We start from the raw sequence: 18,811 nt of genomic DNA, 5'->3' as shown, positions 1-18,811 counted from the left end.
TTCGGTGTTGAGCGGACGGTGCTCAGGTCTCAGCCAGGACCACGGCAGAAAAGGGTGACACTGACCCACTGACCGGCAAGCAGTGGGGAAAAAAAAATTAATAAATAATAATAACAATAAATTAATAAGAAGCATAATTTTTATTAACCCACCATCCCCTTCCCGAGAAGCCCATGCCCCGCACATCAGGATCCCCAAGAATCCCGGGATCCATCCCGGTCTCGTCCCGTCCCCCTCGGGATCCCCCGCTACCCCCCGCGTCCCTTCCCCGCCGGGCCGGCAGGGGGCGCTCTCGGTCCAGCCAAGCGCGTGGGCAGGGCGGGAAGAGGCGGGTGGGGGGTTAGCTCGGGGTTTGGGGAGCATTTTGGGATATTTTAGGGCTTATTTTGGGGTTTGGGGTTGCTGTGTTTTGCCCGCGGCAGTCTGAGGGGGAGGCAGGGGCATCAAAGGGGGAAATTTTTAACTACGCTCCCGGAAATGAGCGCAGAGTGAGGGGGATGGGGGTGTTCGCCTCACGGCTCCCCTGACAGGAGGAGCAGCGGGGGGGGGAGCTGAGGTGAGGGCTCAGAAGGGGACTGTGGGTGTCCCGTGGACGTCCCGTGGGTGTCCTGTGGCACCTCTCACGTTTGTATCATCATGCAGGGGTGAAATCCGTCGGGATGAGTCAAAGGATCTGGGGAGTTTTCTTTTTGTGGGCTGTCCCAGAGGTGGGGCGGCTGAGGATGTTGTTTCCCTGGCTGGGACTGTGCCCTCTGCTCGGTTCTGCCTGGAAAGAGGTGAAATAACAAACAGAGCTGGTTCCAGAAAGAGCAAAGGATCAGAGCACCAGGCCCTGGCTGCGTGGCAGCAAAGGGCATCACTTGTTAGAATATGAAGTTATTATCACCTATGTGACTGATGTGTCAGTACTTGCCTCTCCTTGCTCTTCATATGAGCAATTTCCTCAGACATCTGTGGAGGTAATCAGCTTCTTTGTTTGCTACCATTTCTACAGGTGTCTTGGCCAGCTGTGGCAGCCAGCTTGGCTGCTGTGAGAGCAGCAGAAACCGAGGTGGGGAGGCCAGTTTGTGTTTGTGGTAGAAGAGGGGAAATAGCAGGAAAAGTGTGGATGGAAGATGGAGAAGTCAATAGGAACAGAGCTGATGGGAGGAAGGAAAGTGATGTGTTTGTATCTAGGCTTGTTACCAAGAGCAGCGTGCAAGTGTCATAAAAAATCAAGTAAACACCACTGAGAGCAAAAGCAGAGAAGGAATCAGACCATTTGTGAGCAGGTGAGACAAGAAATCACCTGTGTTCCGGGGGTTATTATGTACTTCCCAAGAAGAGGAGAAATCACAGCAGCCAAAGATGCGGGGGTCCCAGGAGGTGGGAATGCAGGGAGGACCCTCCTGTCCTTTGGCTCTGTATTGGCTCCGGTATCACTTGGTGCAGCTGATAAACCTGACAGCTCCCGGTGGCTCTCATGCTTTTGCAGCTCAGTTTGCCCTCAAGAGCCTGAGGAGAGCAAAAGGACAGAAGTTCAGTATTCCTGAGCCTGTTGAGGTACCCAGGTGATCATGGAAAGGTCCCTCATGGACAGTGAGTTTCAGCAGTGTTCATCTGTGTACGTTTTGTAGCTCAACATGGTTCAGGGAGTGAAGACAGAGAAAATAACTAAATCTGAAGGAGCAGATCTGACTAGATTTGTATCTGTGGCCAGCAGTCACTTAGTTTATAACTTTTAATGTGAATTTTACTATATTTTTCCTCTGCCCTGGGTTTTACTCAGCTGTAGGTTTGCTAATGCCTGGGTGCTGTGGGGTGAAGGTGGGTAGATGAGGCACTTTGGGCTTGTGGAATAACCCCATTAGCTTAATGCATCTGAAATGCCGGGCAGTGACAGCGTTGTCATCAAGTGCCCACCTTTAATTTCCAGAATTAATCTCCTACAGAAGGAGGAGGCTGCTTCCATAGCCCTCAGAGTGCTTTCCTTGAAGGTGTGCAGTGCTGTAAATGTGCTACAAAACTGCCAGCAGGGTCACCAGGTCCAGGTGAATTAATTCTTAATGCAGAGCAGCTGCAAGCAGAGCCAAAGACAGCCCATGCCAGACCCTGCTGGCCTTGAGGGATCAGAGATTTCCCTGTGCTTCCAGTCACCCAGCCAGGAAGCTGAGAAACCTGTGCTCAAAAAGAGGAAAAGAAACAAAGAAAGAAAAGCCCCGAGAGCCTTGTCCTGGGGAGAACACGGTGGCAAAGCCCACAGCTTCACAGCTGCTTTATTCCATGGATCACACCTGTCTGATCCACTTGGGATGTTCACATGGGGAAGTTTGTGCAGAAGGATGGCAGAGTTAATAAATCAGAGGATTCATCACAAAAACCCCGCAGCATTGCTCCCAAGTCTACCTCAGAGGTACAGAGAAATGTGGGTCTTGTAGCTCCCCTCTTAGATTGCACTTCCCCTCCTGGAAGAGCAGGAGTTACATTTTTTTTTATTCTTTTTCCATCTCTTATTTAACATCCACTCCTAATAGTCTACTTCCTGAACTCTAAGCACCCCTAATCCCTTTCCTGTACTCCAATCTACTGTCAATTTAACAAAGAATCAGAAGCACTGAGAGATACAAATGTAATTGTGGCTCAGCCCAGTCAGTGACTGTTTGCTTCAGGCTTAAAGCCAGTGATTATGACAAAAATCTGGGCCAGGAGCCTCTGGTGAAAATCCAATAGTAAACACACCACGTGAGGCAAGCATCTGACATCTGCAAACGGGTGCCATCTGTTTCTTCTTTTAAGAGTATTAGCTAAGAAAGGAAAGGAGGTGCATGAAACTAGTTCTGAGGTCAGGAGGGTGCACCTGAGATCAAGGGTTTGGTGGCCAAGTGGAAGGGGGTATTGATTCACACCCCCACACACCCCCACAGTGCTTCTGCAATAATAACAGGGGGAAGTCTGGCTGCAGGGTCAGGGACACATCTTATGTCTAGGCCAAAGGAACTGAGCAACCTCAGAAGCCAAAAAAATGTGACTTTTTTGCAATTCTGCTTCAGCCTCCACTCCCAGCCACTCATCTCCAGGTGAGGAACAGCTCATTGTGTCTCTTTGGGGTGTACTTCCAAAGCCTGCTTGTCTCCTGGGGCAGTTGGTAATGGAGCTGCTGGCTGATCTCTCCTCAGAACCTCCCAGCACTGCTGCCCTGCAGCCCCACCTGATCTCACCAAGGATTTGGATTCCCTGTCTCTGCTCCAAAGTGTTGCAAACCAGCACCTTCCACAGCCTGATGAGAACTCCTTATAATTGAGAGGCCTTACAGCAGGGTGCACTCTGGGCAGCTGTAGGGAAGCAGCAGCCTGATCTGTAAGGAGCAGCCACCTGGCAGCTCAGGGAGGTTTTGCTGAGCAGCAGGATAGTTGCTGGTCCTCAGGCAGACTCTGGCATGTTTATGGTGTATGTAACAGCAAGGAATGAAGGGGTTTGCTGTGAAATTCACTTTCCTCATGCCCACAGCCCCACAGGAGAGCATCTTAGTGGGTTTTGGTGCAGGCTCTAGCAGCTGCAGCTGCTGGGGTGGAGGAATTAGATGGGAACGTCAATTTTCCTTCAAAAATAAATAACAGCAAACACTCCTGGATTGTGGTGAGATCTAAACTGGTTTCACTGGTGCTGTGCTTTTTTCTTTGCAGGGTGAGGCACATTCTGCCACCAGTCACACTGCACTCTGCTTGTCTCTGCATGGCTGAAGCAATTTAGACCTGGATGGAGTGACTTGGCCTACAGATGTAAGGACCAGACCCAACTCCTGCCTGTCCACAGCAACTTCTTGGTTCTGGTTTGCCTGGAACATACCCCAGTGGCAGCTTTGGCTCAGAGGATATCTGAAAAATCTGGAAAGGAGAAGTAGTATATATATATATATATATATATATTATATTTTTTCCCTCCTAAATTGGACCAGGTAAGTCTTTTAAGGGGAATTTTGGTGCCAAGAAGCCTTGTTAATGCTTTGCTTTTTTTTCTCAGGTAGTACAAGCAAGGCCACATTGTACTTATGTATGAAGGCACCACTGTATGTAACACAACAATGCAAATAACCAAGGCTGTTTCAGGGCTGACTCACAGCTCTGTTACTTTGTGAGCATGCAAGTTGTTATCATCCCCCTCCTGTTTGAATTCATGTGGGGCTTACACAGAGCTACAGACACAGACCCTCATCTGGTTCCTGGTGTGGGGGTAGCTGAGAATCAGTTTACCCTCAAAAACACCCAACACCAAACAACCAAACCCCTAAATGCTAGAGCCAGAACTGGCAAAACAGTGGTGTTGCATCTTTGCCTTTGGATACTGATCAATGCAACTGTTTATGTGAGCTCCTTCCTCACTCCTGAGCTGCTTCTGGCCAGCAGCCTGGTGGGTGCTGCCACCAACCCTGAGCCTGCCAAGCTGCCATCTGCCAGGGAGTCCAGAGCACTAACCCAAATCCAGCTGAGGGGCTCATGGATAAGATCCAAAGCTCTTTACAGCTCACACTTAGTGCTCTGCATACATGCATGCAAATATTTATGCATACCCCAGAGGGATAGGGATTTCTGGCTCATCCTGACCATCCCAAAATATCTGCATAGATGTTTCCAGAGCATGCAGATAGTTATGGATAATTTGGGTAAGGTAGGAGCCCTGGAGGTTGAGGGGTTTGTAAACCCCCTCAGCCTTGCACAAGCACCAGTGAGCACAGTAACTGTGCTGTGGTGGGGAGAAGGAAGTTCATCCCTCACCCCCAGTTCCCTGCATGCAAAGTGGCTGCAGTGGGGCAGAGAATGGAGGTGCAGGAGATGCTGCCCACTGCTGCTGTCGGCAGTAAGGAGCCCCATGCTGGCAAAGTCCCTGACATTACCAAGTGTCACAGCTACATTTATTTATCTGCTTCTAGCAGGTGATACTCAGAACAGATCTTTCAGTCAAACTTTTGGAGCTGTTTCCCTGACTGCCCTTCACCTGCACTATGTCTGTTGTTTCTCACTGTGAACATTTTCACAGCTTTGGCTGAAAGGAGTCTGTCTTTTGCCAGATCTGTGCTGCTGCCAGGCAGTTTGAAGGCACAGCTATACAAACAGGGGAGGCAGTTTGGATCTCCTCAGATCTCCAGGGCTGGAGCCCACCTCTAAGCACACTGAGGGAGCCTGGTGGTGAGGGAGTTTTTTAATTACAGCTGCCTACACTGACTTGCTTGGCCTGCTGGTTAATTGTGTTGACTTGCCCACCTTTTGCCACACTGAGCAAAAGCCCTTTGTGTTGTGCTGTCAGGGATCCCTCATCAGAAGGACAGTGATCTCTTGCTCCCAGGTAAGCTGGGGATCAACTCCTCTGTGTGTGGGCTGCTGAGCTTCTCTAATTGCTGCCACATCAGCAGGCCTGTTAGGCTGGCTGAGCTGATGGTGTAAAATCTAATCCCTGAGGATTCCCTTCCTCACCTCAACTTTTTGCGTTCATGATTTGGATTTGCTGATCTCCTGTGAAGAGCTTTCAGAGGATAAAAAAGGCATTAATGGGTTGAGGCTTCCAGTCCTCAGTGAAGGCATCACCTGCCTGTGAGCTCTCAGAATCCAGCTCAGAGCTGCCAGGCTGTCTGCTGTGTCCTCTGGAGCTCAACACCATGGACTCTCAAAGGGCTCAAAGAAAAAAATTTTCTTTTCTCAAAACAAAAATTAAAAGAGAGAGTTATTCCAGAACACACATCTCTTCCAAACCCTCCTGAATTGTGCAGGAGGGCCCCACCCCAGTGCTGTGCCTGAGGACTTGCTATAAACCAGGCTGTAAACCAATCCATTCCCCTGAAAATCTACCTGAGCTGGGACAACCCCAGGAGCTCTCCTAGGACAATGAAATAAAGGAGGTCAAACAGCACCAGCACCTGCACCTTGCCCAACATCCCCGAGTACCCCGGCTTCCAGGACTTCAAGGTTTGTAAGCAAAACCTCTCTGTGCAATAGATGACACCACCACTCCTGTTAGAGTAATCCCCTGCTTCCTGCTGAGTTGGCTTTTTGATCTGATCATAAGTTTTGGGCTGTGTTTTGGTACAGAAAAAGCTTAATTTGAAATAGTTGGATTCTGCTATTAAATTTATTTTTAACTTTTAAAATGGATTTTTAATTTTGAAACCATTTCTTAAAGCTACTTTTTAGCCAAGTTTTAGCATTCTTCACTTACCTCAGTCCTAGAGTGCCACCACCCTAAGCAGCGTCATTAGGTTTGCTGGGTGCCTTCCAGAATGAAGTGTGATGGAACAGGGAGAAATCAAAACCTTGATTACTGTTCAGTTTATGTGGCATGTCCAACCCACTATTTCTCCTTTGTACTCTACATTTTTCTTTCATTACCAGTAGGCAAAGTGACAGATGCTGATGATGGAATGCCCTGCTGAGACATTGCTGGGCTCTGAAACCAGTTTTCTGGCTGGACTCTTAGCAAGTATTTAGACTCAATTAAGAGTTGTCAAAAACTTCATGAGAGATGATGAGATGGTCCAGCATCTTTTAATTTCTTTCTCTCTTCTCCCACCCAATCCTGCCTGTCCTTTCCTTTCCCTATTTTAAATAGTTACCAAGAAATTATTTGGAAACTCCAGCCAAGGATTTGGGAAGAGAAAAGATATCATCCATCACAGCTGAACAGTTTTCCAAACAGACCTTCATTAATCCATTGCTTGGGGAGCTCCTCAAGAGGCCCTGTGAAAGGCCACCCAACCACCAGCAGTGGCTTCCAAGACAAACCCCTGCAGGAATATTTCAACAAGAGGCTGATGGAGCTCAGGAACTATGACAGTAAGAGGTCCAACAAGCAGACAAAAATGTTTGCTGATAAGAACCCAAGCCCCTTCCTCACCCCCAGAGGATCTCGGTGCAGGAGCAGCTGTGGTGCTGGGACTGGGCATGGCAAGGGGAGAGAAGGGTTCTGTGTCTCAGCACACCCAGAGAGCACAAAGGTGATGGGATGTAACCACCAAGAGGGAACCCAGAATGTCCTGGACTTCTACAAGGGTGATTTCTTGGACTTTTTGACACTGCACATCATTGCCCCCCTAGAAGCATTTGTGCAAAAGAAATGATACTGGAGCTGGTTGCAGCTTTTCATCCAGGCCTGAAAATGAGGAAGAATTGCTCCTGTGCAGCACCAGCCTGACTTAAGGAGTTCATTTTTGTCACTCTACTCTGATACAGAAACATTCTTGTTTCTGGGAGGAAATATTCTCATATTTTGTGTTCTGGATTAACATTGTGTATATTTTTTTCAGTTATTTCCCACAGTGTCTGTAGAATTGAGACATAGTTGTGACATTACATATGGAGTGCAGTGTTCTAAAATACATGCACATATGTCTTGAATTCTTAAGTTGCCTTTACAAAAAGGTGATTAGCGTTAGAGGGGTACTGTGTTTAGAGGAGCAGTTTAGATCAGAAAGACTGCTGTTTTTTTATATTTTGTTATTATTGTGTTTATTTGCTTGTTTTAAGCCTCTTGTTTTTTATCACATCACTTTGGCCTGACTCATTTCTGGTGATGTTTTGCACAGATGCAAATGGTTGATGAGGAAGGGTTGATTTTCACTTTTTTGCCACACGTATGCACCAGGTTTAAGTGTTTGAGGCCTGAAGAAATAAACACAGACTATAAGTTTTACTTTAAAATGTGATCAGCCATCATGGTTTCATTTGCAGGCTCACAAACCTTTGGCTCAAAAAGCTTCACAAGGGCCAAGAGGAAAAAAACATGCTAGATTTAAATGAGAATTTTGGAATTAAGTCTGAAGGAAGGCTCCTGCACTCTTTCCTACTGTAAATATGAGAACAAGGTAGTGAATTCCTAATGGAATATGAGCTTCAAATTGTTTGTTGTGTTTTAGTATTTGATGTGGTTAAGCACACACTGTCAGCTGCAGCTGAACCCTTGTGCTATGTGAAACACCAGCCTTTAATTCCACAGTTCACTGCTGGAGTTTCAGACCCAGAGCAGGGCAATTCTTTTAAGCTCCCAGAAAGGACCAACAGCTGCCCATGGTACCACCAGCAATAAATCCCTCATTCCAGCGGTGGTTTGAGCTGCTATTTCTCTCTCTGCTTGCAGACTCCTTTCCATGTTAGCTCACAGCTCAGCCATGCCCCTGGCTGGAGCTCATCCCTTCCTATGCTCCCTTCTCTCCATCACTTTTACCTCTCCAATCCTTCCATTTATTCAGCCCTGGTGAAACTTGCCCCAGGGTGTGTCTTGTCCCTTCATACTTTCCATCTTCCCAGTACTCACCTGTCTGCAGAGATATTTTTTCTACTGCCCCTCCCTCTTATTTCTTATTTCTCTTATTTCTGGCTTGGCCTCCCCGTTCCCTCACTTTTTGGGGCAGCTGAAGTCAGAAAGTGTGTGAGTGAAGACACAGAGAGCAAAGGAATCTCTCAGGCCCTCAGGAAACAACCAAGAGCTTCTTTCTCCCCCAGAAAAGGATGGGAAGCAAATCAGATTCACTCCACATGTCTTCCTCAGCCCTGGGATACTGAGAGCACTCAGCCTGTGTGTGCTGGGGGGAGCATTATGGGCTGCAGCTGCAGGAATGGCTCAGCATTCCCAATCACCATCCGGCTGCAAGGGAGGGGAGCAGCCAATTAGGTGAGATTTTCCCTGCAGGAAAAGATTTTTTTTTCTTTTCTGGATTTATATGGAAGTCTGAAACACATAATGTATGAACAGATGCCATAGAGGGGATGCAGCTGGTTTTCATTGCCAATCTGCCAGAGGTTGGTGAATGCATAATAAAAACATAATATTATGTGAGGGCATAGCAAGAGCAATGCAAAAGGCCAAGGGAACAATATTAATGGGACACAGGCAACCTTAGTTCTTTCTTTCCCTAAGCATGTGGCTTTGCACTCCTGGAAGCTGCTTTAGAAGTTTAGTTTTGCAGCTCAGTTCCTACCCACAAGCTTTTTCTAAAAGGCAAAGTGCCTGCCTGTGCCTGGCACGGGAACCACGGTCACATAGCAGTGACCCCAGGTTAGCAGGTCTGGAGCATCCTGAGCCTCCCTGCAAACCTCTGCCACATGAGCTAACAGAGGGACATGCTTGCTGGCACCAGAGGAACAAACTTGCCTTGAGTTGAGAAAAAATGTAGTGATCATAAATTGTAATTTAAAAAAATTAAAATTCAAGTAACATTTATTTAAATGGGCTACTCAAGCTGTAGGAGTAATGCAGGTTTTGTGCCAGAGTTCCTCTTCACTCAGGACAAGTCAGAGCACTGGTTTTTAATAGGCCCTATTTTTAATTTTTTTTCCTTTCTTTTTTTCTCTTCTTTCTCTTCTCCTCTCTTCTCCTTTTCTTCTCTTTTTCCTTTCCTTTCCTTTCCTTTCCTTTCCTTTCCTTTCCTTTCCTTTCCTTTCCTTTCCTTTCCTTTCCTTTCCTTTCCTTTCCTTTCCTTTCCTTTCCTCTCCTCTCCTCTCCTTTCTTTTCTTCTCTTTTTTCTTCTGTCTTCTCTTTTCTTCTCTTTTTTCTTCTCTTTTCTTCTCCTTTCTTTTCTTCTCTTTTCTTCTCCTTTCTTTTTGTCTCTTTTTCCCTTTTCTTTTCTTTTCTTTTCTTCTCTCTTTTCTTTTCCTTTTTCTTCTCTTTTCCTTTCTTTTCTTTTGTCTTTTCTTTTCCTCTTTTCTCTTCTTTTTGAATGAAAAAGCCCAATAAATTAGACACTGACTGACTTGGCAGGAATTTCTATTGACTCCTCCCCTGGAAGCACCCCATACACCGGAAATTGTAGAGTCAGGCCCATTTATGGTATTTTTCATCTGTAAAGCACCCTAAGGGATTGAAAAAGTTGACTTTTTTTTTTTTTTTTTTTTTAATTGCATTTCCTTCAAAATAGTGCAATGACTTTTCTCTGAGAAGCTGCACATCTCATGCCAGGGACTGTGTCAGTCTAGGGACGATTAAATCTCCCAGGAAGGAACAGATCTAGATGTTGCTGTACAGAAAGGACATCATGTTATGGGAAGAACAAAACCACCATGAACTGTTACAGAAGGAGTAAAATTTAATCTCAAATCTTCTCAGATTGTTAAAATCTTGTGAAAAATGCCCTGGTTTTGTCTGGACTGTGCTAATATGCATGACCTGAATGGATGTAGTTGATCCCTTAGGTTTCCTGAGCTGAGCTCTTGGCCATTGCTGCTGCTCTCATGCAGATCATCTGTTTTCACAATGCTCTTTTCATGAAACTTGATGCACTGTTTGCCATTAGCAGGCCCATAAAAATATTCTTTCTGCCTCTTTGAGAAACTCTTCCTTCTCTTTGTAAAGAAAAAGCAGAGCACCACTTTCCCCCCTGAGATTTTGCAGCTCCACTTTATCTTTGTTATGGATCTTTCTGTACAGAACACTGAAGAGTACCCTTGGTTGCTGTTGTTGTTTTCCTTCTCTAAATGCTTTCTCTCTGCCTAATTGGAGCTCAGGGGGAGTCCTCTGCAGGGCCTCATATGTCAGAGAGTGCTCAGCTTAAAAAAAAATAAAATAAAAAAAAAAATCCTTCTGAAGCCTGTGTCTTTAATTATGATTTTTGTCATCTTTCCCTTGAACTTCTTTTTAGGGTCATGAAGAGCTGTGCAGAGCGAGGAGAGGGACATCTCAGGGGAAACACCAGCAGTGAGAACCTGAACCTCCACACAGTGAGCTATAACCTCAGTTTGGGTTTCAGTTCCCTCGAGCTCTGTTGAGATGTGATGGGCCAGAAAGGACCAAAGAGTAATATTAAAATGTATGATAAGGGCTGCATCCCATCCTCACTGTAACCATCTTCACCATCCCAAGCACTTGAGAAAGCTCTGTGTGATTACGTGCCTCATTAAAGCAAAAACATAGTGCTTTCATGTATTTAAATTAAGGAATTTATTTAAAAAAACCCAAGAAAACAAAAACAAACAAAAAAAAAAGCCAAAAACCGAATCAAAACAGTGGTTTGATCTAGATACAGCAGCACTGTGACATTACTAAGACATTATGTACGAAGAATCCAAGCAGCCATAAAACACAGAAGCCTTTATCTCTAGTAACAATCTCAAAATGAAACTCTCTTCATCAAACAATGTTAAAGATCTTCCTGGAAAGAGAAATAAAACCAAACAGACCCTCCCAACCCCTCACCCTTTGGATACTAGTATGATTTTTTTTTAATTTTTTTTTTTTTTTGTACAATACCAACAGCCACTAGCTCTTCTAATTGAGAACACTTGCTTTTATTTATTACAAAAATGATCTGTTGACTCAGTTATGAAAGGCAACTTTAACATTGCTTCAGAAGTGTCTGCTCCTCTTATAGAATACAGTAGTAGAAGTGCTTAAAAACATTTACTCCTGGGTATGCTCTTGAAATTCAACCAGAAGGATATTCTGTGTGTCTTTATATACCAAATATGATTTTAATTTTTTTTAAGCAGGTGAAAAGACTAACCCTAATATGAAACTGCAAATTTACAATTTAATAATTAGTCAGATATGGGCAACCACATGATAGTTCATGGAATCTTTAGGTCTATCTACATCGCTCAGAAACACAAAATAAAGTTTTTACAGCTTTCACCTTCAGAAGGCTAAAAGGTTAAGTCTTTTAGAAGAGTGTCCAGTGTTTAAAATAAATGCAATTAAGGGAGGCTGCATTCAGTACACATGAAATAACACATTTCAGCTTCCTAATAAACACATTTAACAGCTGCATGTGGGGTGATGAAAAAGGAAAACACACTTGGCATCCAGCCACTACCTGAAATGTTTCTTCTCTGAGAATGAATCTTCTGTGATCTTGCTCTGGCAGGGGGGTTGAACTCGATGGTCTTTCAAGGCTCCTTCCACCCCCACTCACATTCTGTGATGCTGTGGGACTCTCTGCAGGACCAACCTGGAGCTCCCCTTTGGAGCCTGCCCAGGCACACGGTTCCCTCTTTTGGTGCCACAGCTGGGCTGTGAACTGACTCAGCATTTCCCACAGGTGCTGCTTTGTGCTTTCACACAGCATGTCACTCAGCTGGTACTTTGACCAAAAAAAGTTGAACCAATGAATATTGTTTTGTTCCCTTCCTCATAACTATTTCTTTGCAATATATATATATATATATATAAAGAGAGGAAATATTGGTGTGAATGCTGCAGTCACTAGCTAGCTCTTAAACAGGAAATTAACATTTGCACTGTCACCCTCTGTTGGAGATGTCTTTACAGAAGCACAGTACACTCTGTTTCAGTATCTCTAAAGAACCAAGACAACCCAATAATAAAAAAGAGCCCTAATTTACCAGAGTCATATCCCTAGGCATGTAAATAGGAGCAGCTCCATGGAGTCTGTTGCACTTAAATAACAACACAAAGAGCTGATATTGATCTGCTGACTCCAAAGTGCATTCTATTGACAGGCAGAGACCATCCCTCCATGTTCAAGAACAGGAAAACAAAACTGCTCAGAGGTTTGTAAAGAAAAACAAAGGCAGAACACAAACACAAACCACCACTTCTGGCTCCAGGGCATAAACCAAGGAGAACACTTCTAAGCCAGCACCAATACTCAGTTCAGAGAGTCAGCAGCAGTCTGTTCAAAGTTGTTTCTTTCAGCAAGATACTCCAGCTTAGCTGGCCCAGCCACAGCAGCTTCTATTTTTATTATCACAGAGAATGGGGGGGAGGTGAGCACATAACACTACAGCACACTCTTGGCTTTCACCTCCTTTGGTGGCTTCTCAAAAGGAATTAATCTGTAAAATTCTCAGAACCATTTTTTTTCTCTTTCCTGTTTTTTTTTTTTTGTAGTTAAGGACAGAAGGTTATTACCAACCAGCACTGCATAAACAATGGCATTTAGTATAAAGAGAGATTGTGTCCTGTCCTGCACACAAAAGTGAAGAATTCTTTTAAAATTATGCACTCTTATCTCTCAGCTTGGGCTGGTGAGTGTTTGTCATTATTATTCTTACACTAAATAATTAGTAGTGTCCTAAATTGCAGGTGGTATTTGTGGAAGACTTGACACAGACAACTCTGGGACTGTTTTCCATGGAGCCCCTGAGCAGAACAAAGCAACCTCCCCACAGCCTGAGGGAGGCTTGGACCATCCTCAGGCAGGAGAGACTTCAAGCCTTGGGCTCCCGCCCCACTCATCAATGGACTTTTCTGTTGCCAGGACAGACAAGAAGTGGGGTTGTTATGAAGCTGGAATCTGCTCCCTGTGTTCCTAACTTTAGTCTGGAGCAGCAAAGGTCCTGCAGGCTGCTTTGTGTTTCATGGTGCACAGATGAAGGGTGGTGCTCGACATCCCAAGGTGCAGATGGACCCAATGATGTGCTATGAAAGTGAAGTCTTTTCATGGATTGTAAGGCAAATGCCTAGAAATGTCTGATTATGGTCTCATCAGCACTGAGAGCATGACAAATATGAACTGAAAAAAAATAATCACAACTAACTGCAGAGTAGAGGCAAAGCCACCCATTTCTTGTCAACAGTGCAGTCAGGTCCTGTTCCATGGATATCCATAAAAAGAAGCAGCTGTGCTCTAAGGGTGGGTACTTATTGCTCTTCTAGAAAATTCTGCAGAGGGAACTCCTGACTGAGGCTCAGGCGATGGGAGCAGAGGCCTGTGTGAGGGTTGTTCCTGCAGGTACCTGGAAATCAAATATTTCCATCTGACCTCAACACAAACAGTGCTGTGTCTGAGCCATGGGCCAGACCCTGACACAACCCTGTGTGTGCCCTTTCCAGGTCACTCAAAAAATTGTGAGCAATAGGTGATGAAGCAAGGAAGAGCGTGCAGCAATGTGTGACACACTTGCTGAAGGTGCACACATTGTGGGACATTTCACACTGACCCAGAGCTCACAGCTTCTCTGCCTTCCTTGCCCTGCCCAGGGGTTTATGAGTATTACAGATTGGGTTCCTGGGTTTCTTTTTAGCTGAGGCATTTCTGCTGAAAAGGATCAACAGGATTTGAAGTGTGAGGCACTGACAGGGGAAGCAAAGAATTCAAGTTGGACCTTAAGGTTCAACTAGGACATAAAGAATCAGTGTCTGAATCAGATGCCTTAGTGTGCCAGCCAAGATTCCTCCTGCTGATGGAACTCCAGCCCACAGTGAGGGGACAACTGCAAATTAAGATGGTATCAAACTGTCCTTCTGGGGGTTGGTGTTGTCTCTGAACCACCAGTTACCAGGCTGCACTTTGGAATTCTGCAGCTCCCAAATGTTCAGTTTGTTCTCTGGTACTTGTTTGGTTTGATAGTCTGCGCAAGGGGTTTTTGTTCAGCAACTACATCTGACTCATGGCCATTGTAAAAAAATCTCTTTTTGGATAATCCAGGTTAAGAGTGCACATTTTTTCCCCTCCCTTATCCCTTTGCTTAAAAAAGTTTCTTCCCAACCAGAGAGTGGGAAAAAACTGTTAAAAGACTTAAGTGAACCTTGAGACACTGGAAAATTAATAGCAAACATCTGAGTCATAAAGCCTGTAAATGAATTAGTGCTCACCAGACTACTCAGTGAAAGTTTTAAAATAATAATAAAAAAAACCTCATTCTTGCACAATTCAGGATCGTATTGCAAAATATTTCTAATTCTTAAAAAGAGATTCTGAAACAAGAGTTGGTCTTGGGTTTTGCCTTCCCCTTTACTCACTGCTCCCAAAGGGCTGAGATCCAGAGGGGCTTCATCTCTGCCTTGATGCATCCTTCTTCCCTACCATGGTGAGGATTCAGGACATCTAACCCTGCCTCCAAGTATCAGGAACCACTGAATGCATCTCCTGTCCCTGTGTCTCCACTGCTGGAATCCTAGAGGAGCTGGGGAAGGGTCTGTCCCAGCTGAAAGGAGAGCAGGAGAAGGCACATTTGCTGCCATTCATTGCTGCACATGAAATTCATCCACCACTACTTAGGGCTGACAGCACCCAAGAAGTGCAAGGCCAGCTATGATCTACTACCAGCTTGCTCACCAGCTTTCAGTAAGGGATTTGTTGCTATTAGGGATTTTATTTCAAATGGGAGATGGTAAAGAAAATTTTGTCTTTGTGTCCCAAATTGGCAACATATAGGAGATGAAGCCCTTAGGGCAACAGCTGCTGTTTTATCAGATTTATCCAATGCAATGGATAAGCCTTCCCCAAACCTTTTTTCCTTCCTCAGGGGGGTGAGTAGATATGATTACCCACTCTGTCTGAGGGGGCACTATGCTTGGCAAACTGAGATAACAGCAGCAGTGGAAAAAAAGAGCTTAGTCCTTCACTCCAGCACCCAACCAGCACTCCCTTTCCCAACCACCAGTGCAGAGGAGGAAAAAGCAGGGTAGCACAGACACATTGCACACCCCAGTGCTGGAAGGTGATGTCTGAGGAGTGATAAAAACAATTTAGAGTCTGCACAGCATTTGCAGCTCTCTGAGAACAACCAAGAGGTCTTCCTTGTGTTGTCTCAGGTACACTGATACACCTGTACATCAGTTGTCTGACTGACATCTGCTCCTTCACTTCTCACCTACACTTCTTGAAATCAGGTGAAATCCCATGTGTCATTGAAAAGGCCTCTGAAACCCCCCCAGAGCAGAAGAATTTCTTCATCCAGGATGTGCTCAGGTGACTGACCAGATTCCTGCTGATTTAGGCAGCTTTAGGTCAGGCCATGAACAGAGGACTGGAAGTAACAGCCCCACCTGTACAGTGGCTTTCACCTCTACAATATTTCATTCCCCTCCTGTCAGGAAGCTGAAACACCTATAGATTTAGTTTATAGCTGATACAGAGGGAGAAAATCACTCAACATTACCATCTATTACTGACCCTCCCACAATATATGAAATGGAAGAGTGGCTGAAGCTCTTCCTGAGCACCACCAGTAACAAGGAAAAGGAATTTCTGGAGGAAAAAAAAAAGAACAACTTCTTGTTGATACAATGGCAGAAGCTTACACAGCTTTAGCACATGTCCACTACTGAGCAGGAAAACTGGAGGCTTTTAAACAATGTGGACTTGCATCCTAGCATACATTACTGCTGACAAAGGCCCCATCTCCCTTCCTTGGCTTTTCCCTGTCAGCCGCCTCATGCAGATCCTGACCCTGTTGTGTCTCTCTCCCTCATGATCTCAGACTGCCTCAGTCTGTAATTCCTCTGACTTTCTCACTCAGAGCTCTGTCACTGCTATCCTGCATCCTTTTTCTGGGCAGGTAGAACATGACAGTCTAATGGATTTTGGCTAAAAAGACGTGGAACAGTTCTTCCTTGTACCCTGGGATAACTGCACCACCAGCTCACAGAGTTTTGCACTCACCAGGCTGACCTTCAGCTGTTCCAGGTGACCCAAAGGATTAAACTCATCAGTCCACTGCTCTGACACTGAAAAGAGCAGGGTGATCCAACTCGTTCTACAGAACAGGTTGGGTGTTGGTGATCCTGTCTGCACTTGGAAGGTTTTCCAATTCCTGCTGAAGAGAAGTAACCATATTTTTTATCTGATGTTTTTAATAACAATAGAGTGGCCCCAGAAGAGCAGGATTCTGCTGCCAGAGGTCCTGCTCCTGATCCTGAACCCATCATGTCTGGACTAGTGGGGACAAGGATTTCATCAGTGCTTGAAGGATCCTGGACAGAGAAGGATGGAACCAAAAGGAAAGAACCAAAGATATTACTTCCTAACTGACATTTTATTCAATTAAGTTGAGGACCTAACTGAGGGGATGAGTCATGGTGTGCTTGGCATGACACAAGGAAGGACTTTAAGTGAAGACACAATCCAGAGGTTCTGCTTCTGCTCAGAAGCAGCTCAGATCCCACTTTGAACCTCCACAGCCCAGTTCTAGAAAGCTGACATCCACCTCATGGTCAGCACAAACCAGATGAGTGAATTTCTTCCTTGCTACCTGTTTGGAATGAGCAGCTGTGGAAAGGCCTTGGACTTTGGGCTGCAGCACAGAGTTCTGCTCTCATTTCAGCAGGTGATGGTTTCAAGTCCTTGAAGAACAAACAAATGCTCACCTGCCTGGTCACCTCTCACTCAGTTTTGTCCTTGCTGTCATTAGAAACTGCACAAATAATTGTGAAGGGGAAAGGCTTAAACCAGGACTCCCTTTCTAAGCAAAAATGTTTTTGATGAGCTAACAACATGAGTGAGTGCAAATCTCAGCTGTGCTGGCCCCATGACATCCCAAACCTTAGGCAGAGCAAGCAGCATTCTTGATGGCATCCAAGTCTTGTCTTTTAGCATTTAATGTGAGACATTACAAGCTTATGTAGAGGAGAAATGTTTGCAGTGTTGCTGTAAACCAAATATACAGATGCAAAATAATTAAGAATAGACTGTCCCATAAAAATGCATGTCAGTAAAACCCAGCCTGATAAAGTGATTTATGAATAATTTTCTAGAATCACTAAAAAGAATGATTTCTCGTTTGAGGCTCTGGAAGTCTTGAGTCACATTTTTTTTTTTCCTTAAAAAAATGTCTTAAAACACATGGCTTTACAGCTACTGCTTGGAAAATATACACCTCCAAAGTCTGACTTTCATTTAAATACAAATGTACAAAATGTAAACTGAGACAATAGAGAAATTTACAAAACTTTTCTTTAAAAATAATAAAGACAAAATTCAGTTCTAGTATGATGCTATTTAAATACGTGCAAGTAGTCATGTTCATTGAATTTCTATTGCAATGTTCTAAATAGACAAATTTGATTCACACAGTCTTGAGTGCCACCTCTAAAAACAGACCTGAGTGGAAAAGTCTTCTTAAAATGTGAGGCTCCACTGGAAGGAATGGATAGAAAAAAAATCTCCAGTTTTGGGAGATCTTTTTTTTGGTTTGTTTTTTTTTTCTTCACTCAATGGTGGAGGCTCTCTCATCCATAGAAGCTCCATAGATTATAGTGGAAGGATGCAAGATGTTGCTTCATCAAGCTGAGCTGGAACTAGCTGCTTCCAGTGGAGTTGGAACTTACGTGATTGGAATTAATGTGGTGATTTAAACTGGCCTTGGAATTTGGAGAACTCTTTGAATTGTTCTGATGCTGCAGAGAGAGGAAGAGAATGAAAATTAGATTCCCCAAATGTGCCATGTTTTCTTGTAGTTCAACATTGTTCAGTTTATGGCAAGAACTGGACTGACTGGACTGCAAGATTTTGCTTGAAGATCTTTGGATATAAAGTACTCTCCACTTTCTTACCTGTATGTATATATACCTATAAATATCTTTTTATATATAAAAATTTATATTATATATGCCTTACCTGTTCCCCTAGGTCAGAAGAACCATGGCAGTTCTTGAGGAAGACTCACTATGCTCCAGGAGTCAAAGCAATTCACTGCAAAATGTCAGTATCTGCTAAACCTGACTAACACAGGTTTTAACCCTACAGAAATAGATGGGTCTAAGAATGTTTAGATTTGAAAATGGTTCCATGATGCCTCATAGAAGGTATAGATCACATATGCCCTGGTCTGCTCTATTCTCCAGTGTCTTGGTTTCCTGCTATTACTACCTCCCTTGATATTTGCATTTTAATTTATTTTTTTTAACTCATGAATCAAGGGCTGTCACAACTTATGAAAACCATACAAGCACTTCAAAAGGCATTTCAGCACACCACTGAAAAATAGCTTGAGTAAGAAGTTTCCAGCCACTGGAAACAAAGCTGAAAAAATGGCTGGAACTTCTGGCAGTTAAAAAAAAAAAAAATCACAAGAGGTAAAGGGAGAAACCTGGGATTGGCAACTTTTGTCAGGAGATTACCATGTACCTGTGGCAGTACGCAGTCTCTAAGATATACTGACTTCCTTCTACA

General features: G+C 44.3%; 1 protein-coding gene and 1 long non-coding RNA gene across 5 annotated transcripts in view; one reads left to right on the top strand and one right to left on the bottom strand.

Moving 5' to 3' along the window:
* Positions 1-1,110: 1,110 nt before the first annotated feature.
* Positions 1,111-12,285, top strand: LOC139798615 (uncharacterized). Its single transcript, XR_011726878.1, has 3 exons — positions 1,111-1,271; positions 3,663-3,876; positions 10,598-12,285. It is a non-coding gene; the product is annotated as an uncharacterized lncRNA (long non-coding RNA).
* GRK5 (G protein-coupled receptor kinase 5) overlaps positions 11,201-18,811 on the bottom strand; it is a 167,033-nt gene continuing 159,422 nt past the window's right edge. Inside the window, exons 16-17 of one of the 4 annotated variants that reach the window (XR_011726875.1) lie at positions 16,304-18,036; positions 11,201-14,843 (exon numbers count right to left, since the gene is read on the bottom strand). Coding sequence is in view for 1 of the 4 variants with exons in the window: in XM_071749532.1 (XP_071605633.1) it covers positions 17,938-18,036 (99 nt within the window). In the remaining 3 variants the exon portion in view is untranslated. Of the gene's footprint in view, positions 18,037-18,811 lie in introns of all 4 variants that reach the window. The other 3 variants (XR_011726877.1, XR_011726876.1, XM_071749532.1) reach the window with 3 other exon arrangements.

Source organism: Heliangelus exortis, chromosome 7 (genome assembly GCF_036169615.1).
Source record: "Heliangelus exortis chromosome 7, bHelExo1.hap1, whole genome shotgun sequence".
Classification (NCBI taxonomy): domain Eukaryota; kingdom Metazoa; phylum Chordata; class Aves; order Apodiformes; family Trochilidae; genus Heliangelus; species Heliangelus exortis.
Note: the sequence above shows the minus strand (reverse complement) of the source record. Positions and strands in the feature narration are given on the sequence as shown.